This window comes from Ramularia collo-cygni, assembly GCF_900074925.1.
Source record: "Ramularia collo-cygni strain URUG2 genome assembly, contig: RCC_scaffold08, whole genome shotgun sequence".
NCBI classification, from domain to species: domain Eukaryota; kingdom Fungi; phylum Ascomycota; class Dothideomycetes; order Mycosphaerellales; family Mycosphaerellaceae; genus Ramularia; species Ramularia collo-cygni.
Genome location: NW_019716262.1, coordinates 490,606 through 508,019, shown reverse-complemented (window position 1 = coordinate 508,019; position 17,414 = coordinate 490,606). Strand labels below are relative to the sequence as shown.

The following is a 17,414-nucleotide window of genomic DNA, read 5'->3' as shown; positions in this document are numbered from 1 at the left end:
TATCTACGACTGGCCCATATCAAACAACAAAAACTCAGCCGGTTTATCTCCCACACTTTCCACAGCAATTTTCCCAGGCCCTGCTGCTCCTCTAACATACGCACCATCACCTTCTCCCAACTCAACATCCCCAATCCTGATCTTCGCCCCGCCACTCTTCGGCTGCTTACGATCCGACATGATGACATGCAAATACACCTCCCTCTTACCCTCCTTAACAAGTTCATGTTCCACTTTTCTTCCCGGCGACAGAATCGAAGCCGACATACTCAAATCCGCATAAATCTCAATCGGTTCCTCAGGAGAATCCCTCCCACTATGCCTCTCCTCACTCTCCACAATCCTCACCAACCCATCCCTCTTCATCTCATCCGTATACTTTCTCGTACAATAACTAGGTTTCAAACCCCTCTTATTCAGCGTACTCCAAATTTGCAAAAAATGCACATCTTCCTCTTCATTCCGATTATATTCCGAATGACGAATCCCCGTCCCGGCATTAGTGAATTGCACTTCTCCGCGACGAAGTTTCTCGAGATTGCCCATGGAATCTTTGTGTTCGAGTTCGCCGCTGATGATGTAGGACCAAATTCCGAATTCAGAGTGCGAGTGGGTGCCGAAACCTGTGCCGCGGGAGACGCGGTCTTCGTTGATTACGCGTAGGGGACCGTAGGCTTGGTGGGAGGGGTCGTGGTAGGATGCGAAGGAGAAGGTGTGGAAGGTGTAGAGCCAGCCGTGGTCTGCGTGGCCTCGTTGGTTCCAGGGGCGTTTGGTGATTTGGAGGTTTGGAGAGGTTGTTCCATTGTGCGTTGCCATTGTGCGTTTTGTGGTGAGGGATGTTGCTGTTGAGGTGGTGGAGGAAGCTACTGTTTTGGAGAGTTTGGGGAATGTCGAGCGAAGAGGAGTGTAGAGTGCCAGGATGACTGCGAGGAGTGCTATGAGAGTTGCTACTGTTGTTTTATAAGGGAAAGAAGAAGAAGAAGCTGGTGATGATGATGATGATGATGATGATGGGCTGTTGTTGTTGTTTGGGGCTGTGGTGCTATGATCCTTGGAAGAAGACATTTAGATCATTGTGAGATGGGAATGAGAAATACTCTATATCACTTTGATGTCATTGAGCCTGGAAAGATCGATCCATTAGAGAGCGATTTGTGGATTAGACAATTGCTGACGTGCAGCGGGGCGTCTGATAATCGTTTAACGACATTTCTTTCCGCTTTGGGAATTTTAAGGGGCGATATCTTTTCCATTCACTCATAAAATTCCAGACAGGTGAATGTGCTTGGGTGAGGAATACAGACGAGGAGAATTTGAAAGCAAGAGAGAAGGTTCTTTTGAGAATCTTTACAACTGTGCGGTACATTTCCGGCATGGCATGGATTGGRCATCGTCTCGTGGTAGTGCTTACCATACCGGACTTCATTCCGGTGATTCTATACTTCACGACACCAGGCTGTGTCTTTTTCTTCCGCCTCATCATCRTCTTGTTTCTCGCATTTCATTATGTTGCGGCGAGGAATTAGCTTTCAGTCGAAGGACGTGTTTCTGGAAACAAGTCCGGCCATTCATCTTGCCTTGCTAATGTACAAACCAGCAGTACTAAACAATATGGACAACCCGGCCCGGACAGACCAACCTTGACGTTTTGCAAAGGAGTCAACGTCAACCTCAACAAACGACATCAAGAACAAGTCTAATAGCATCCAGATCGTTCATACCACGACTTATAATATTATTAACATCCAATTCTCCACAACACTCCTACATCCATGGTACAGGGCCAACCCTAAACCGCAACAAGTCAAGCGCTCTCCTGCACATCATCAAATTGTGGAGCAGCCTCGGCCGGCTTCCCCAAAAGTCACCACTACACGTCTCCCTTGAATTCGTCGCGATGTCACCTCCATTTCATTTCTATACAATAATTCTTCATCAATCTCCGTCTCCATGCTCTGGAAAGTGTCCCTACCCAGGGGCCGACCATTCCGAACCCTCCTTCTTTTAACCTTCACCCTCACAATATCCTACTACCTCTACACCATCCGCCACAAAGCCGCCCCTCCACTCCCAATAGCTGAAACCACCATCCCCCTCCCTGTAGAGCCACCACCACCCCCAAAACCCAAACCTCTCCCCTGTCTCTCCCTCCCCGGAGCTTCAGACCTCGTCATAATCCTCAAAACCTCGGCCGCAGAACTCGATGCAAAACTCCCCCAACTCCTCGCCTCGACATTAAAATGCTACCCAAACTTCCTCATCTACTCCGACCACACCGAAACTCACTCCGGACAACCCATCCTCGACGCACTTGAGAATGTCAGCCCGAAGATCAAATCCACCCACCCCGACTTTGATTTATATCGTAGATTGCAAAAAAGCGGTCCCGATGCCCTCGCCGATGAGGAAATGTGGAGCGCGGACAAAACTTCCCGGAGTTTGGATAAATGGAAGATGTTGCCCATAATCCATTCTTCCTTTCAGAAATACGGCTCCGGGGCGGATAAGAAGAAATGGTTCGTCTTCATTGACATGAAATCTCATTTCTTCCAGTCCAATCTCCTCCTCTGGCTGAACGAGTTGGATCCCACCGAACCCTACTTCCTCAACATCCAAGGCACACAAGCCGAAGCTTCCATGCTCCTCGACAGCGGCTCTTTCGTCCTTTCCCATCCCGCGATCGAGGCCGTTTCCGCGGAATACACTGCGAAGAAAGTGGCGTATGAACAACTTACGAATGAGAGGGCGACGGGACATTCCCTCCTGAGGCAGATTGTGGAGAAAGCGCGGAGTCGGACAAAGAGTTTGCAAATGACCAAGAGTTGGCCCATGTTTCATCCTTGGAAACCCGCGAAGATTGATTATTCGGAGCAGGTCTTTTTCGAGAGATTGTGGTGCTATCCGACGGTATTTCATGAAGGATTGAATACGGGGGAGATTATCGAGTTGTGGAAATTCGAGCAGATCTGGATTGAAATGCATCCCAAAGGAGAGATTATGAGGCATAGTGATGTTTTCAAAGAATACATCCTCCCGAGATTGAAGGCGAGGGGTGGAAAAGTGGAGGACTGGGATAATTTCAGCGGTGGGATTATGGACTTTGGAATTGAAAAGGGGAGTGTGGAGGAGTGTATGGATACTTGTGTGCAGAGGAAGAAGTGTGTGCAGTAWATGTATAAGCAGGGGAGGTGTTATTTCTCGGATGTGCCTAAAATGGGGGAGCCAGCTCAGGGGATGCAGTCGAGGTGGTTGTTGGCCAAGACGAAGCAGTGGGCGGATGATATGAAGAAGTGTACGGGAGAGGAGAGTTGGGCTTGATTTCGTCGAGGGATTTGGTATGCTGAAGATGCCTGTCGCACGGACCAGTCTAGACTCCTGATCCAAGCGGCCCTTGCGTTGGGGAAGTCGGCTCACACGTGGGAAGGAATGCAACCACAACGCAGGTCGGACTTGTCGACGGACCTCTCTTGCGTTGTCATGTGTAGAAGACACCCGCTTTCCCACCGCGACACGAAAGGGTTACTAGAGTCGCCGGCGGCCGTACCTTGTCATGCCAGGCTGGCGAGAACTTTCCACCTCTGTCATGTTCCGCCTTTCCGAAGCAACGGGCATGCTCTGTCTGCTTCTTGAGTTGGGATCTTGCCCAATGGGGGGGAATGTGTGCTTACGCGAAACAGGTTTGCTATTGAAGCCGGCCAGACATACATAGAGGAACATTCCTGTACATGATCGTATTGCTTGGCAGATATGGATTCTGTGGCACGACCATGCACGAACGTCGCTACCTGTGAATCGGAAACGACGTGAGATTTGCAGGTGTCTGATGTGGTGTTCTGAGGCAGGTATGCGCGAGAGTAGATGAGTTGGTGCACGACTTCCTTTGCACGCTTATATCGTTCGGACCGCAAACACTCTCTTTCCTCGCGCCCCTTACTCCGACTCTCACAGCAGCTCTCCACGCGATGCTCCTCCTATTACTTGGACTGCTGCTAAGCATCAGTAACGCGCAGTCTCTTACGGGGGGCTATAACCCTTCGATAGCAGATCCTACTCAGTCGTGCTTGAAGCGGAGTGTGTTTGTCTACACGTCGGCATCGTCCACGTACATGGTCACGGATCTTGGATCAGCCTCTCCTTCGAGCTGTAGCAATACTGTCACTCTTACCTCAACATCCATCTCGACTGTGACAGTTTTCTCCGACGGGGCCAATCAGACCATCACTTCTTCGCTTCCAGCGTCTACAATCACCATCTTGCAACCAGCCGCATCGAGCTTGCCCATTACGAATCAGACCATCGATTTTGATGCCGGCTCTCCAAACTACGAGACAGCATCTTCGGGGCCACAGGTCAGCGCCGATGTAGTCAGTGCGGGACCGTTACTGCCCAACAGTGGTGATAACTATCTGTGAGTACACACCTGGCAGCACTGAAGTAATGTGATCAGCTTTCAAGATCGCTGATACTTCCTAGTTTGATCACATTCAGTGGAGGAGAAGGAGCCACGAGAGCTTTCAAACGACAAGCCAATCAACCACAATCCTACAATGTCACCCAGCCGTTTCCCGCATCTGCGGGTAGGGTACATCGTATACACTCAGCGCCTACGCTTCCAGTGCTCAAAATGGGAACACTGCACCGGAATGTACAATCACGATATGCGCGGACAATGACTGCAGTCCAGCTCGGCCTGTGACTTCAACCTACGCACTCTACGCGCATCAATACGATGCAATTGCTACAAACCCGGATGTCACAGCAACATACATTGTCTCTTGTGAAGCAGCTGCCTTCATTGCTCTCGATGATATATTGCTATAGCTGCCAACTCGCAGAGTGGCCAAGCCACCAGGACCATCACCGAATAATACATCACTCAGACGAGGCTTCCTGTTACGCAGACTCAAGAGGCTGCCACTGCGACTACTGTTCTCTGGTCTACGGCGACGTCCACGGTTGAAATACCAGACACGCAGTATGTCAGCCTGTTCTCTACCGCACTTCTGACGACCACGAGTAAGCTACTATCCTACCCACGCTGAACACGATTGCATGCTGATCAGATGTATAGCAACGGTCCTGAGCATCACCACTGTAAACGTCACCTTGACACAAGATCGCCCTTCCATAGTAACAGTCACGGCACTGTCTACTGCCACGTCAACACTCAGTCAGCCAATGTCGGTGAGGACGATCACRTCGACTTCCACGGCGTTCATAACCGAGACGATGCTTTCCCTGTCTCTACTTCCAGCAACCGCACAAACCTCGACTACGACTCAGGTCGTAACCGTGGAAAGGACTACAACCCTCAGTCAGCAGCCTTCGTTGGTATATGAGACTTTGACTGCCACCTCAACGGCTTTCGTCACTCAGACACCATCGTTGCAAGTTCCAACTGCAGGCGCATCTACAAGGACAGAAACCACGACTCTTCAGCTCACAACGACCTCCACAGAAATTATGACCGAGACTTTGCTCTCCACGTCGATTCCAATCGCAAGCACAAGTACTACCACAGAGGTCACAACTCTCCAGCTTACAACGATAATCAGTCAACCGATAGTTACAGTTACATTAACATCGACGGCCTTTGCCACCGAGACCTTGCTCTCCATGTTGTTCGCCAACGCAAGCACTTCTACAACCACGGAAACAACGACTTTGCAGCTCACTACAACCTTGAGCCAACCACCGTCGTTAATCATCGAGACGGCAACGGCTACTACAACTTCGCAAGTGACATATACCGCCATATCCACCCAGCTTCTCAATGCCAGCACTTCCACAACTACGGAGCTGACCACCATTTTGCTTACTACAACAATTAACCAGCCTTCTTTGGTCGTAGAAATTACGACTGCCACGACAACTGAGTTGGTCCCGTACTCAATCACGGAAACATTCACACCCTCTGCGTTGATCAGTCTATTAACCACGACACTCGAGGCAATTACCTCAACGACCATCATCCTCGTGACACCTCCTGCGGTCACAGAGACATTGCTTTCAACCCTTCCAATCGAGACGCTCACACCGTTTGCCAGCACTGTTCAGCTTACTGCCACGGAGATCACATCGGTGTCATATCCCCTCACGCTCCCTAGAGAGACATATACGCCGTTTGCGGTAACTGATTTCATAACCACAACGCTACAACCTCCGACGGTTACCACCACACTGCTGGTGACGCCTCCACCAGTCACAGAGACTTACATATCGACACTCCCAGTACAGACTTTGACTCCCAACAGAATCACAGCGACCGCAACATTGGAGCGTCAAACGACAAGTCTGTCCGCCATTACAATCACACAGACCTTCATACCGCCGCCCTCGACAGTCACAATAGCTGTCGTCCAGCAACCGTCGTTCTATATCCGTGCTCTCTCAGCCTCCAGTAGAAGTTTCGGGATCAACAGGACATGTGGCTTCTATGATCGGAACGTTGCGCCTGGTCCGGGGTTTTTTTCCCCATTCGGTTTAAACTTTGTTCGCGGCGCGAACGTGAATGGACAGCTCTGGAGAATTGATCCCATCACTGGATACCTCTACACCGCAAGTGGGCTGGTCGCCATGGCACAGTCCCTGAACTCACAGGATTACAACAACCCCAATGCACATGCCCGGATTGATGTTGTCGTGGCATCGAACCTAGCGGATCCCAACAGCAGGCCTTATACGTGTAAATGGTCCGGAGTCAGCGGCGCAACGTTGTCGTGTGGGGTTTACAATGCCGTCAATGCTGGAGATGGGTCGTTGCATACCTTCGACAAAGTCGGGTTCCTCGGCATCGGTTTCGAGGGGGCTTTTACGGTCCATGAGAAGAATTATGGTGGACCTTATGGCTCCGTACTTGGGAATGAGCTGCAGGCTGTGCTCACTTTGGGAGAGTGTGAAGTGTAGTTTTGTAGCATTGAGAATTGAGATGGAAGATGACGTGTGGGACTACAAAAGGATGAATGTAGTGATTCATCTAGGCCCATGCAGTGGAAGAAAGCTTGTGTCTACGTGGGTGTTGTTCCTTTCTATTGACTATGTGCATGGCGAAATACTACCATCTTGGTGTTTGTCCTTGATCTCGGGCTGAAGTAGTAGTAGTAGTAGCAATGAAAACAAATCCAATCAAGAGCGATGAAAATCCAATTGCGTGAGCTACCTTACTGTCGACAAACTAAGGAGAGAGCAGTTGAGATTCCATTGTAAGAGGGAAAGAATTATCTGTTCAATTTTTCGTTTGAGAGCAGAATACACTTGGAAAATAGAAATGTTGGATCATTTCGATGCATTTCTCCAGCAGTGATCGATCACAAGGTGAAGTCTTTTGAATACTGTGAGGGAATGAACATGCGAGCTCTTATATGAAGGGCCTTGACTCTCCCTCTCCCTCTCCCCTTATTATCGATGGATGGATGGAACCTTAAGGTAGCAGCTGATGGATGGAGATATATCTCGCCTGAGAAGCGCTAAGCAAGAGGTTGTATGAGAATACCCCTATTTTATCTTCTTTCTGTCATTGGTTTTGTAGAACATGCCTGTATGTTCCGCCGATGGTTCTTGGGGTGTATGATGTCCATCTAGACAAAGTAACTTGGCGTCGTGATATTTCTACTGAGATGGGGTGTTCAAACAGATGATGATGATGATGATGATGAAGAAGAAGAAGAAGAAGATGTGTGAGAGGAGGRAGCGCGAAGGTAGGTATTTTGTTGGGACTTGATTTTTTGAGCTTACAGGGACAATCGACGTTCCAAAGCAAGACTTACAACAAACTCCCGCTCGCTTACTTGCTTGCCTGCTCGCTTGCATATTTGCTCGCTCGCTTACCTACTTACTTGCTCATTCGCTTACTCGCTTGCTTAGTTTCTCGATCGCTCGCTTGCGCCTTGAATAACCATCTCCAGCATAGGACAACTCCACAGGATATAACCACCACCCCCATACCAGCATCTATCCCATCCGTAAACGCCAATCCGAAGATGTAGTTGTATTGCCAACTCAATCCATCAAATAATAGAGACCGCTGATGCTTTCACCATGATGATTGCGTCGAATGGCCTCGGAGAGCAAGTTGCTGACATCCAAAACAATCAATTTCCTCGTGGAGCGACGCTTCTCATCGGAAATGGGGAAGGAATTGGTGACGATGACCGCCTCGATTTCGTCACATTCATCCAATTGCTGGAGACTGTCGCCGCCGAAGAGACCATGGGTGGCCATGCAATACACCTTTGTTGCGCCACCGCGCTTCACCGCTGTCTCTGCGGCCGCGATCCAGGAGCCGGCCTTGTCAATCATGTCGTCGACGATGATGACGGGTTTGTCGCGGACATTTCCCACCAGGGTGACGCGGGTTTCAATCTCGGGGTTGTGGAAGTTTTCTTCTTCCTCTTCGTCGGAATGACTCGCGTCCATGGTACCGCCCAAGCCGCCTTCGTGGTTTCCATTTCCATTGCCCCACTGTGAAGATGCCATGGAGTTGAAGGATTGAAGCATGTGCTCTGGTGGCTCTTCATCATCGCTTGACACCTTCCGATCTGCGCGTTGAGGGTGTGCGGTGGAGTATTGTGAGGCGGTTGGGGAAGGTGCATCATCATCATCGACAATGTGACCGTGAATGAGACGACCTGTGATGACATCTCTTGGAGCCTCATCTGAATCGTTGTCGGGATCCTCTGGTTCCTCGTAGCCGTCCGACTCGATGTGGTGAGGGTTTGTGGAGGTGGCAGCTCGAAGGATGCCCGTACTGCTCGGCTCTCCATTCGCGGATGGGGGTCGAGTGGCTTGTGCCAGCGGACTGGGCGCAACATCACCATTGGTGTGACTTCTCCGAACAGCAGGCGCTGGGTTGGAGGTGATGCCACGGTGCCTGTTGGGCAAGTTGTGGGGAGTAAATCGACCGTTTCCGTTCGTGTGGTGGTTCTGACCTCGAGCAGGGTGTGCCCAGTCGTGTGGTTTGGGATCGGTCGTGTCCCGGGGATGATGTCGGTTCTCGTCATCCGTCTCCTCGAGGGTCGTCTCGATGGTGTGGTSGATGCTCAGTCCTTCCAGCACCACCGAGTTGAACATGCTGGGAGGATACTTGGGCTTCCGCTGATCCGTCGTGACAATGCCAAAGCTGAGGTTGAGCTTGTCTGCCAAACTCGTGGCTCGCTTCGTTCCACCAGGGTTCTTGCTCACGACCACGCTGTCTTCCCAATGCTTGATGTTTTGTCGAACCCAGCGGGTGAGGAGGGGTYCGGCGGTGAGGTTGTCGATGGGACACTTGAAGAAGCCCTGCATTTGGGTTGCGTGGAGATCGATGGTCACGACATGATCCACGCCGGAGATCTTCATGAGATTGGCAATCAGGCGAGCAACAATGGCACCTCGATGGGCCTTTTTCTTGCTCTGACGCGAGTAGGGGAAGTAGGGCATGACGGCTGGGAAGAGAATAGATGCATCAGCGCGTGTATCCTTTCCATTCAACATCGGAGGTCGACGCACCAGTAATGGAGCGGGCAGAGCCACCTTTGCAGGCATTGATCATGATGAGCATCTCCATGACATTATCATTGATTCTGTCGGCAGCGGTCAGCATTGCTGTGCTGGTGGTACATGTCGAGCAGGGGGAACGTACTGCTCACTGCCACTCTGCACGATGAAGACGTCCTGGTCGCGCACCGACGTCTCTGGACAGGAAGGAAGATGTCAGCTTCAATCACCCCATCAAGAAGATCATGTGGCCATGATGCAGCAGCGGCATACTGATCTCCACCGACGTCTCTCCATTCGCAAACTTCTTCAAATCCACCAGGGCGGGCTTCTGCCCGAGACGGTCGCAAACGCTGTCGACGAGCCATGGATGACTCGATCCGCTGAAGATTTGACAGCCGCGCATGTTGGCGGGAGGATGCTCGTGGTCGTGGTCGTAGGGTGAGGTCGGCAATACACACGGCGGCGGCTGCCTTATGCAAGGATAAGTGGGGCGGGGGTGGTGGTGCTGGTGGAGCTGTGGAAATGCATCCTTCGGTAGTCGGTCACATTGATTGATTGTGAAGTGCAGAGAAGCTCGGAGCTGGCTTGAAGAATAATCACACCAAAAAAACGTCATTTTGACTTTCAAACGAGTGGCTCGTGCCCGCTTTCCACATGCGGACCAGGCACATGCAGGTCCACTTTGATATAATGAGGGGTGAGGTGAAGATGGTAGGATTGTGGATATTGCATCGAGTTCGAGTGCGTCGAGGAAGCTATTCTACAGTACATACATACATATCGCTWTGGCTATGGCATGGCTATGAATCTCATCGCATGAGATACCTCTTGTGAATCACTAAGAGACAAGGTCTTGGTACAAGACTCCAAGGCTCAGCATCTCCTGGTAAGCTGCTTGTGAAAGACGGCAATCTCATAGTCCTTTTTGGACACCACTGCCAGAAAGATGAAGCCGGCATTTGCATAGAACACTCTCAGCTTGTCATTCCCAGCCCAGCAATTGAGCAGCATAGTCCCGCCCATCTGGACATGCTGCTCCTCCAATACCCGCACCAGATCATCAACAAGCTGCGCTCCAATGCCACGGCCTTGACTAGAAGGCTGTAACATGACCGTATGAAGATACAACCATGGTCGAGGGCAGGAAGAGATGGTCACCATACCTCGAGGTCCCAATTCGTAGGAGACCTCGGCGTCGTTGGAGAGAAGTTTGACAAACGCACATCCCAGGATTGCTTCACTTCGAGGATCCTCAATGACAAAACAATGGCGGTTGGCACATGCTTGTKGGATGTCGGCTTGTGAAAGGGGCCCGATTTGTTGCAGGCTACCAGATGCAGTGAGGGCAGTTTGGACGTTGTTTGCTAAAGCAATGAGTGGTTCGGCATCTGCGTCCTGGGCGTATCGTGTGTGTGGTTTTGACATGGTTTGTGGCTTGTTTGTCCGTTGCTATCTAGGTCTATGTTGGGACATGCATCATTGTACATGATATGGCTGGCTACATGTATGTGTGGCCGATTGATTTGGCGCCCTCAAATTCCAAGAGCTTTCGTGTGCTCGCATCGCCATGTCAAGGCAAGCCAGATGAGGATGCACAAGCTTGTTGTCATCCGAGAGTGTGAGAGATATAGGTCATGCTCGAGCGTGTAAATACATTCAGGTGAAAAGTGGATCGTACCATGATGCACGTGTGCATGGAAGATGATTGATTGCCTTGTGAAAAGATGGAAGTGTCGTCATTGGGGGTCCCGGTTTTTGGGGACCATCTCACGTCGAATGGAACGAACGGGACACGCAACCTTGAACTTGATTATCCTTGCACCTGCCAACACAATCAGCACAGCTTCACCTCCACCTCCACCCTCCTCCCACATACCTACACACCAGTCCACCCTCCGACTGATCCATCGCACCATCATCGACACGGCAGAGTCAACAAAACAGGCCACCAACACCACACTACACCCGACAAGACACGACACGACAACAGCATGGCCCCACCGCCCACGACGCCCGGCCAGAGCTTGCAAGAGCGCCTGCTCGGAGTGGCCCAGACTCTGCAGTTTGCCTGGTTTGTCGGCCATGTCACGCTCCTGGCCTCGACCATCCGCTACAGCTTGAGCTACTTGACGTTCAAGTATTACAGCAAGTGGGCGCAGTTCAGCTACCGCACCGCCTTTGTCGCTGCCGCCGTCACATATGGCATTGTGGTGTTCAAGGGCTACCGCGCCCGCGCTAAGAGCGGCAAGCAGCCTGCCACCCCTCTGGCCATGATTGCGGACGAGAATATTCAGTATTTGGGTGCGTATTCCCCCAATCCTCCAATTCCACCCCAACAACGCTGACATGCATTCCAGCCATGGCCCTCGTCTGGCTCTTCTCCAAGCAGTACCCCCTCGCCCTCCTTCCCTTCACCATCTACAGCACCTTCCACGTCCTGACCTACACCCGCTCCGTCCTCCTCCCCACCATCCAGCCTCCTCCCGTCACCCCCGCCGGACAGAAGCCCGCCGCCTCGGGTCTGGCCGACACCATTGGCCGCTTCGTCAAGGAATATTATGACGCCAGCATGTCTCTTGTCGCCGCCCTCGAGCTCGTCCTCTGGTTCCGTGTCCTCGGTTCCGCCATCATCTTCGTCAAGGGCAGCTGGATCATCCTCGMCCTCTACACCATCTTCCTCCGCGCCCGCATCTCCCAGAGCACCTTTGTCCAGGGAACCATCAAGCAGATTGCCGCTCGTGGTGATGGTTTGGCCAACAGGCAGGACATTCCTCCCGTCGCCAAGCAGACGTGGGAGACCGCCAAGTCCGTCTTGAAGCAGGTGCATGACCAGACCGACATGAACAGATATGTCGGCAATGCCCAGCAGGCGCCAAAGAAGGCTCAGTAAATGATGGAGACATCATCCTCGTGGGAGCTGGAAATGGTTACGACATCATGCTGCAACGGCCACGGAAAAGCAAATTTAATCGTTGACTTTGGGCGGGACGGCACAATCGTGCGGGGAGGACCGTGGTGAAACGTTGAGGATATCACGGTGGAATTCAAGTTTGATAGACAGTTGGAGATTACGGAGAATATGGAGCGATGGAGATAAAACGAGCGGGAGACGTGATGTTTGTACTGTGCCATCGTGTAGTGATTAGCGAGCATGGGATTGTTGTATACGAATGGCGACTGCTCTTTCTTCTCCAGCATGATATCAAGGATCATTTGACTTGCCGATCGATTGACATGTATTGATTGACACTCCATACAATCAACCCCCTACACACCTCTAACCTTTCGATAACTAGGTGGCCTCACCGTCCTCCGAATCACCTTGCCCACATACACGGGCCCCAAACTGGCCGCGACAATGCCCGCGAACCGCCACCAAAATCCCAAACTCACCACATAGGCCAAATCAAAATACTCCCCCAAAGCAGGAATGGAGGCGAAATAAATCACCACGGTGCCGAGAATCGAGGCGATCATGGCGGGATGCCACGTCGTGACTTCCGTAGCCACCATGCAGATTTCATTCGTGATGAGCGCCGTATAACTCACGGCCACCATACGTTGGAATCCAATGGATGTGAGGGGTGTATAATCCACAGGTTCTCCTTGTCCTGTAGTCGTACTTCCCGCAGAAGAGACATCACGATATCCAGGAACAAGCAATTCCGCTCCCCCCTGAATAACAATTCCCTGATAAATCGAAATGGCGACCCAGATGAAAAAAGTCCTATAACTTAGACTCTTGCCCGCGATCAATTCCTTGTAGAGTTCCGGGTAGAGATTCGCTAATCCTTCATCCACATCGCGGTCCAAGACGAGGGAGAAGACGGGCATCATGGTGTAAATCGTGGCGTAACCCACCAGTAACCAATCGCGATAAAGCGCCACGGGCTCAAAGTCCGACGCGATGCTAAAGACGGTCTGGCAGACGCTCACGATCAATCCGCGATGGATGACGAATTGGGCGAGTTTGGCGGAGCGTTTGTAGGAGTTGCGGCCGTGCCAGACGAGTAGTTTGGTCAGGTGGGAGAAAGTCGTGATGCTGAAATCTGCGGCGAGGGAGGCTTGTCGACCTTCTTTGCCTACGATTCCGACTCCCACGTCGGCGGCTTGGATCATGGATACGTCGTTGCCGCCGTCTCCGATACATGCTATTCGCTTGCCCGTGAAGGCGCGGATCAAGACCGCCACGTCGGCTTTTTGGGTTGGGGAGCATCGACAGGCTATCACTGCCGGGAGACGGGTGGCGATGGTTATGAAGGATTCTCTATGCGTGGGCGAGGAGAGGTAGAGGGCTAGAGATTGCCCGTCGATCAAGAGGGCGGCGTTGGGTTGGGAGTGGAGGGGGGATAGCGCGTCGAGAGCTGCCGCGCGGGTTTTCAAATTGGAAATGGTGTGGATGTGTTGGCCTCGACTGACGAGTTTGGAAGAGATGGCAACGCAGCGCGCCGTTTCGACCTTATCCCCCGTGAGCATCCAGATTTTGATTCCTGCGTTTCGGAGGAGTTCGAGTGAGGGCTTGACGTGAGGTTGGAGTTTGTCTTCGACTCCGGTCACGCCGAGGAGCTCGAGGGAGCTTTCGAGGTGGGTCTTGACTACTGCGGCCATTGCGTTGTCGCGGCCGGAGAGGGAGAGGGCGGCTTGGGAGTAGKCGGTGGCGAAGGAGGTGTATTGTTGTGCGCTGAGAGGTTTGCGGCCTACGACCAAAGTGCGGAGACCTTCACGGGCCATGTTCCCCGTCTCTTCATCAAGCCAATCATTCGCGGCTACAATCGAGGTCATGACGGTGTCTGCTCCTTTTTGGAAAAATACAATCTCTCCAGAGTCGTCTTTGCCGGCGCGAGGGTTGCGGATGAAGCGGACTATGATCCCCATGCGCTTGCTGTCGCTTGTAAAGGGGAAGACGTTGAGAATCTCCACCTTGACGACAACACGCTCATCCGTGGTGAATTGTAATGATATGCTCTTCCGGTCTCGATGGGCTAATCTCAGCCCCACATTGGCCGTCCACTGCACGATTGCAATCTCGTCGGGGGAAGAGGCTTGGTAGGAGATGGTTGGTTGGCCGTCTTGGTCCTCTTCCACTGTAGGAGTGACGTTGTGGCAGAGGGCAAGAGCAAGCACCAGATCACGCACTCGCAGGCCAATCTCCCTCCTCGTCCGTGTGGTACCGCTGAGAGAGTTGATTCCATCAGATGGCGTGAACAGGGTTGTTACGGATCCGACTTCGACCGAGGCGGCAAAGGCCTGCTTCACATAACTGCTGACCTCCTCCATTGCATCGCCACCATAGCTGACCGTGCCAACGTGCACCTTTTTCAATTCCATCTCATTCCTCGTCAATGTCCCGGTCTTGTCACTCAGCAGGTACTCTATCCTTCCGAGATCTTCGGGAATGGTGCTGGTCCTGACAATCGTCCCTGGAATGCCCTTGTCGCGGTGGATGAGATGGGCGTACATGCTCTTTCCCATGTCCAAATTCACCCGCAGAGAGATGGGGACAATGGTGCTGAACAGAATCACAAATCGCATCGCTGCCACATACCAAGGATGCTTATCGGCAGTGGTCTTGACTCCTTCCAGAGCGACGAGAATGAGACTCAGCGCTGCTGTCAGGAGGCAGAGGATTTTGGTGAGATTGTTGATTTCATACTCCAGCAGGCCAGTTTTTGATCTGGACTGAGATGTTGACAAGGCTGCTCGTGTTTGTGATCCCGTGTATACCACAACCGCGTGGACTGTGGTGGAAGAGGCGAGGACTGTGTTTGCCCATGCGGTGTTGTCAATGGTGAGGGGACTAGACCCCATTTCGGATGTTTCTGGGGTGGTATTATGAGGATCATAAGATTTATTGGTCTTCGGGCCCAGGCTGATGGTCCCCACAAAGTCGTTGACCTTTTTGTCTGGCTTGCCTGCCGTAATCCTCAACCTGACATATTCACTTGCTGGCAGGTCTTGTGCAAGAGGCACGGCCAATCGTAGCTTCCAATCCGTCTCTCCATCCAGCTRATCAGTCCGTATAAAGGCCTCGCCGCCTCCACTGGGGTCCGAGGTGGTGGTTCCATTCTGTAGGTTTTCCTGTGCATCGACCGTCTCCAATTCGTTCCTTTCGTGTGCATTCCCGCCCATTTCCATCAACGCAGCATCGGGATCGGCATCCGAATTACTTCTCGATTCATCGACACTCTGTCTGAGCATGTCGGGCGAGAAGCTCTTCAGAATGACCACATCTGCGGGCACTCGTTGATCCTTGGTGAGCACAATCACATCTCCGACCTTGAGCAGGCGAGAGGGTTTCGAAATCTCGACCACGCTGGCCGAGGGGAGTTCAAAATCATGCTCTTGGTCGTCCTGGGGTACCGTTCCTCTGTCGTCATCCACGGAGACTCTTCTCCGCTTACCCTTTTTCTTTTCCGAAATGATCTTCTTGATCTTCCTCTTCTTGCTTCCACCCTTGAACCCACCTTCGTCCCATCGTAGCACCTTGTAGGGTTCGCTATTGGCCTCGTTGTCTCGCTTTCGCCTGTTGACATCGTCCAGGGCTTCCTTGCTCAGAGTAATGCACAGGACAAAGGCCAGAGGAGCGACATATGTCGAGAGGTATCCGATCCGCAATGCGGGGATGATCTGGGAGAGAGCGACCAGCAAAAAGTACATGTTGAGGAACAGCTTGAACTCATTGTAGAGGGTGCGGGGGAGGRAGGACCAGGGGGTGTATTTGGCGTTGGAGATGGCATTGGGCGGGAATCGTTGGGGTTGTTTCTGCCCGACGCTGATGATGCGCGTTGCCGTCTCATCATGCGCATCCTCGGCTTCCTCCTCCTCTTCCTGTGAGGGCAGAGCGATGGAAGTGTGTCGTTTGGTAAAGGGGAGATATTGCAAGAATCCTTTTCTCCGCTTCCGCCCATCCCTCAGGCCGTCCCAAGCATCATCTCTCGTCCGATGTGTAGGCAGCAGCGGGGCATCATCGTGTCGGTCTTCCATTCCCGAGCTGGCAGCACTGATCCGCTTCCTCGCCTCTTCATCCTCCTCGTCGCCCACCAACGCCCGCAAATCTTCCTCTTCATCCTCCCGCCGTCTCCTCCGCCCTCCCCATCGCAGATTTCTCAACGGGATCCGGGCGCCAAAGTCGGAACTGGCCTTGCGTGGAGCATTCCTCCCGCCCGCCGTGGAATTGGATTGTGGGTCGAGTTCGTTCAAGTCGAGATCCAAGTCGGATTCGTTCTCATCGTCGACGGGATCGTTCTGAGCGGCGGGTGCATGATAGCCATGTGGACTGCTCATACCTCATGTCGGGGCCAAGGATTAACAGTTGAAGGGTGGTAAGGTGTTCTTGGGGGAAATGATTGATCGAATTGGTGAAAGCAGGTCGACGAGGCCGTCAGTCATCAGGGCATGTGTTTCGTATAGAGGCCGTTAGGTGTTCTTTGTTGCTGCCTGCCTGCCTAGATGGACATTTATTTGGTGAATCTAATAAGATGAGGTGGCAGAGACGTGGCAGACCAACAGATCCCTAACCTAACCTAGAAATGACAACAGAAAGCGGCTGATCCGCTGAACTTCCATCCTAGTTCTAGTTCCATCCTAGCACGAGTTGCACGAGGTCGGCACGTCGCGGTCATCCATGATCGGCCCTCCTTTCAACAGAATTCCGTGACCCTGCTTCCAACACCTATCCGTTCAATAATTGTCCGGGGTTGATTGATGATTGTAACCTTAGCAAATACTTAATGATGCGCCCTTCTATTTAATCCCCGCCCTGTTTGGATCGATTGGAAGGATTTCACAAGGTACGCCACTAATGCGCGCATCAAGGATGGATGGATGGATGCAAGCCGAGGACGGGACAGGACAGGACAGCTGGTCGCAGGTACGAGGGACGGGAGAGCTGACGCGACGAGTAGATAGATACCTACCTAGCCACCGACTACATTTCC

General features: G+C 52.1%; 8 protein-coding genes; 4 read left to right on the top strand and 4 right to left on the bottom strand.

Annotated features, from left to right (window-relative positions):
• Window positions 1–3: 3 nt before the first annotated feature.
• RCC_05725 (related to pirin) lies at window positions 4–816 on the bottom strand (the record flags this gene model as incomplete). The annotated part of the gene is made up of 1 exon (XM_023770991.1): window positions 4–816. One exon carries the CDS (start codon window positions 814–816, stop codon window positions 4–6), a length of 813 nt encoding a protein of 270 aa, XP_023626759.1.
• Window positions 817–1,950: 1,134 nt separating this feature from the next.
• RCC_05724 (uncharacterized protein) lies at window positions 1,951–3,318 on the top strand (the record flags this gene model as incomplete). The annotated part of the gene is made up of 1 exon (XM_023770990.1): window positions 1,951–3,318. One exon carries the CDS (start codon window positions 1,951–1,953, stop codon window positions 3,316–3,318), a length of 1,368 nt encoding a protein of 455 aa, XP_023626758.1.
• A 644-nt stretch (window positions 3,319–3,962) lies between these two features.
• On the top strand, window positions 3,963–4,696 carry RCC_05723 (uncharacterized protein; the record flags this gene model as incomplete). XM_023770989.1 has 2 exons in its annotated part: window positions 3,963–4,408; window positions 4,474–4,696. The coding sequence occupies 2 exons, from the start codon at window positions 3,963–3,965 to the stop codon at window positions 4,694–4,696; spliced, it is 669 nt and encodes a 222-aa protein (XP_023626757.1).
• A 482-nt stretch (window positions 4,697–5,178) lies between these two features.
• Window positions 5,179–6,906, top strand: RCC_05722 (uncharacterized protein; the record flags this gene model as incomplete). Its single annotated transcript, XM_023770988.1, has 1 exon — window positions 5,179–6,906. The coding sequence occupies one exon, from the start codon at window positions 5,179–5,181 to the stop codon at window positions 6,904–6,906; it is 1,728 nt and encodes a 575-aa protein (XP_023626756.1).
• A 1,092-nt stretch (window positions 6,907–7,998) lies between these two features.
• On the bottom strand, window positions 7,999–9,880 carry RCC_05721 (related to ribose phosphate diphosphokinase Prs1; the record flags this gene model as incomplete). XM_023770987.1 has 4 exons in its annotated part: window positions 7,999–9,422; window positions 9,487–9,560; window positions 9,620–9,671; window positions 9,748–9,880. The coding sequence occupies 4 exons, from the start codon at window positions 9,878–9,880 to the stop codon at window positions 7,999–8,001; spliced, it is 1,683 nt and encodes a 560-aa protein (XP_023626755.1).
• Window positions 9,881–10,350: 470 nt separating this feature from the next.
• RCC_05720 (uncharacterized protein) lies at window positions 10,351–10,902 on the bottom strand (the record flags this gene model as incomplete). Its single annotated transcript, XM_023770986.1, has 1 exon — window positions 10,351–10,902. One exon carries the CDS (start codon window positions 10,900–10,902, stop codon window positions 10,351–10,353), a length of 552 nt encoding a protein of 183 aa, XP_023626754.1.
• Window positions 10,903–11,468: 566 nt separating this feature from the next.
• Window positions 11,469–12,367, top strand: RCC_05719 (related to uncharacterized integral membrane protein; the record flags this gene model as incomplete). XM_023770985.1 has 2 exons in its annotated part: window positions 11,469–11,778; window positions 11,835–12,367. The coding sequence occupies 2 exons, from the start codon at window positions 11,469–11,471 to the stop codon at window positions 12,365–12,367; spliced, it is 843 nt and encodes a 280-aa protein (XP_023626753.1).
• A 377-nt stretch (window positions 12,368–12,744) lies between these two features.
• On the bottom strand, window positions 12,745–16,761 carry RCC_05718 (related to neomycin resistance protein NEO1; the record flags this gene model as incomplete). The annotated part of the gene is made up of 1 exon (XM_023770984.1): window positions 12,745–16,761. The coding sequence occupies one exon, from the start codon at window positions 16,759–16,761 to the stop codon at window positions 12,745–12,747; it is 4,017 nt and encodes a 1,338-aa protein (XP_023626752.1).
• Window positions 16,762–17,414: the final 653 nt, after the last annotated feature.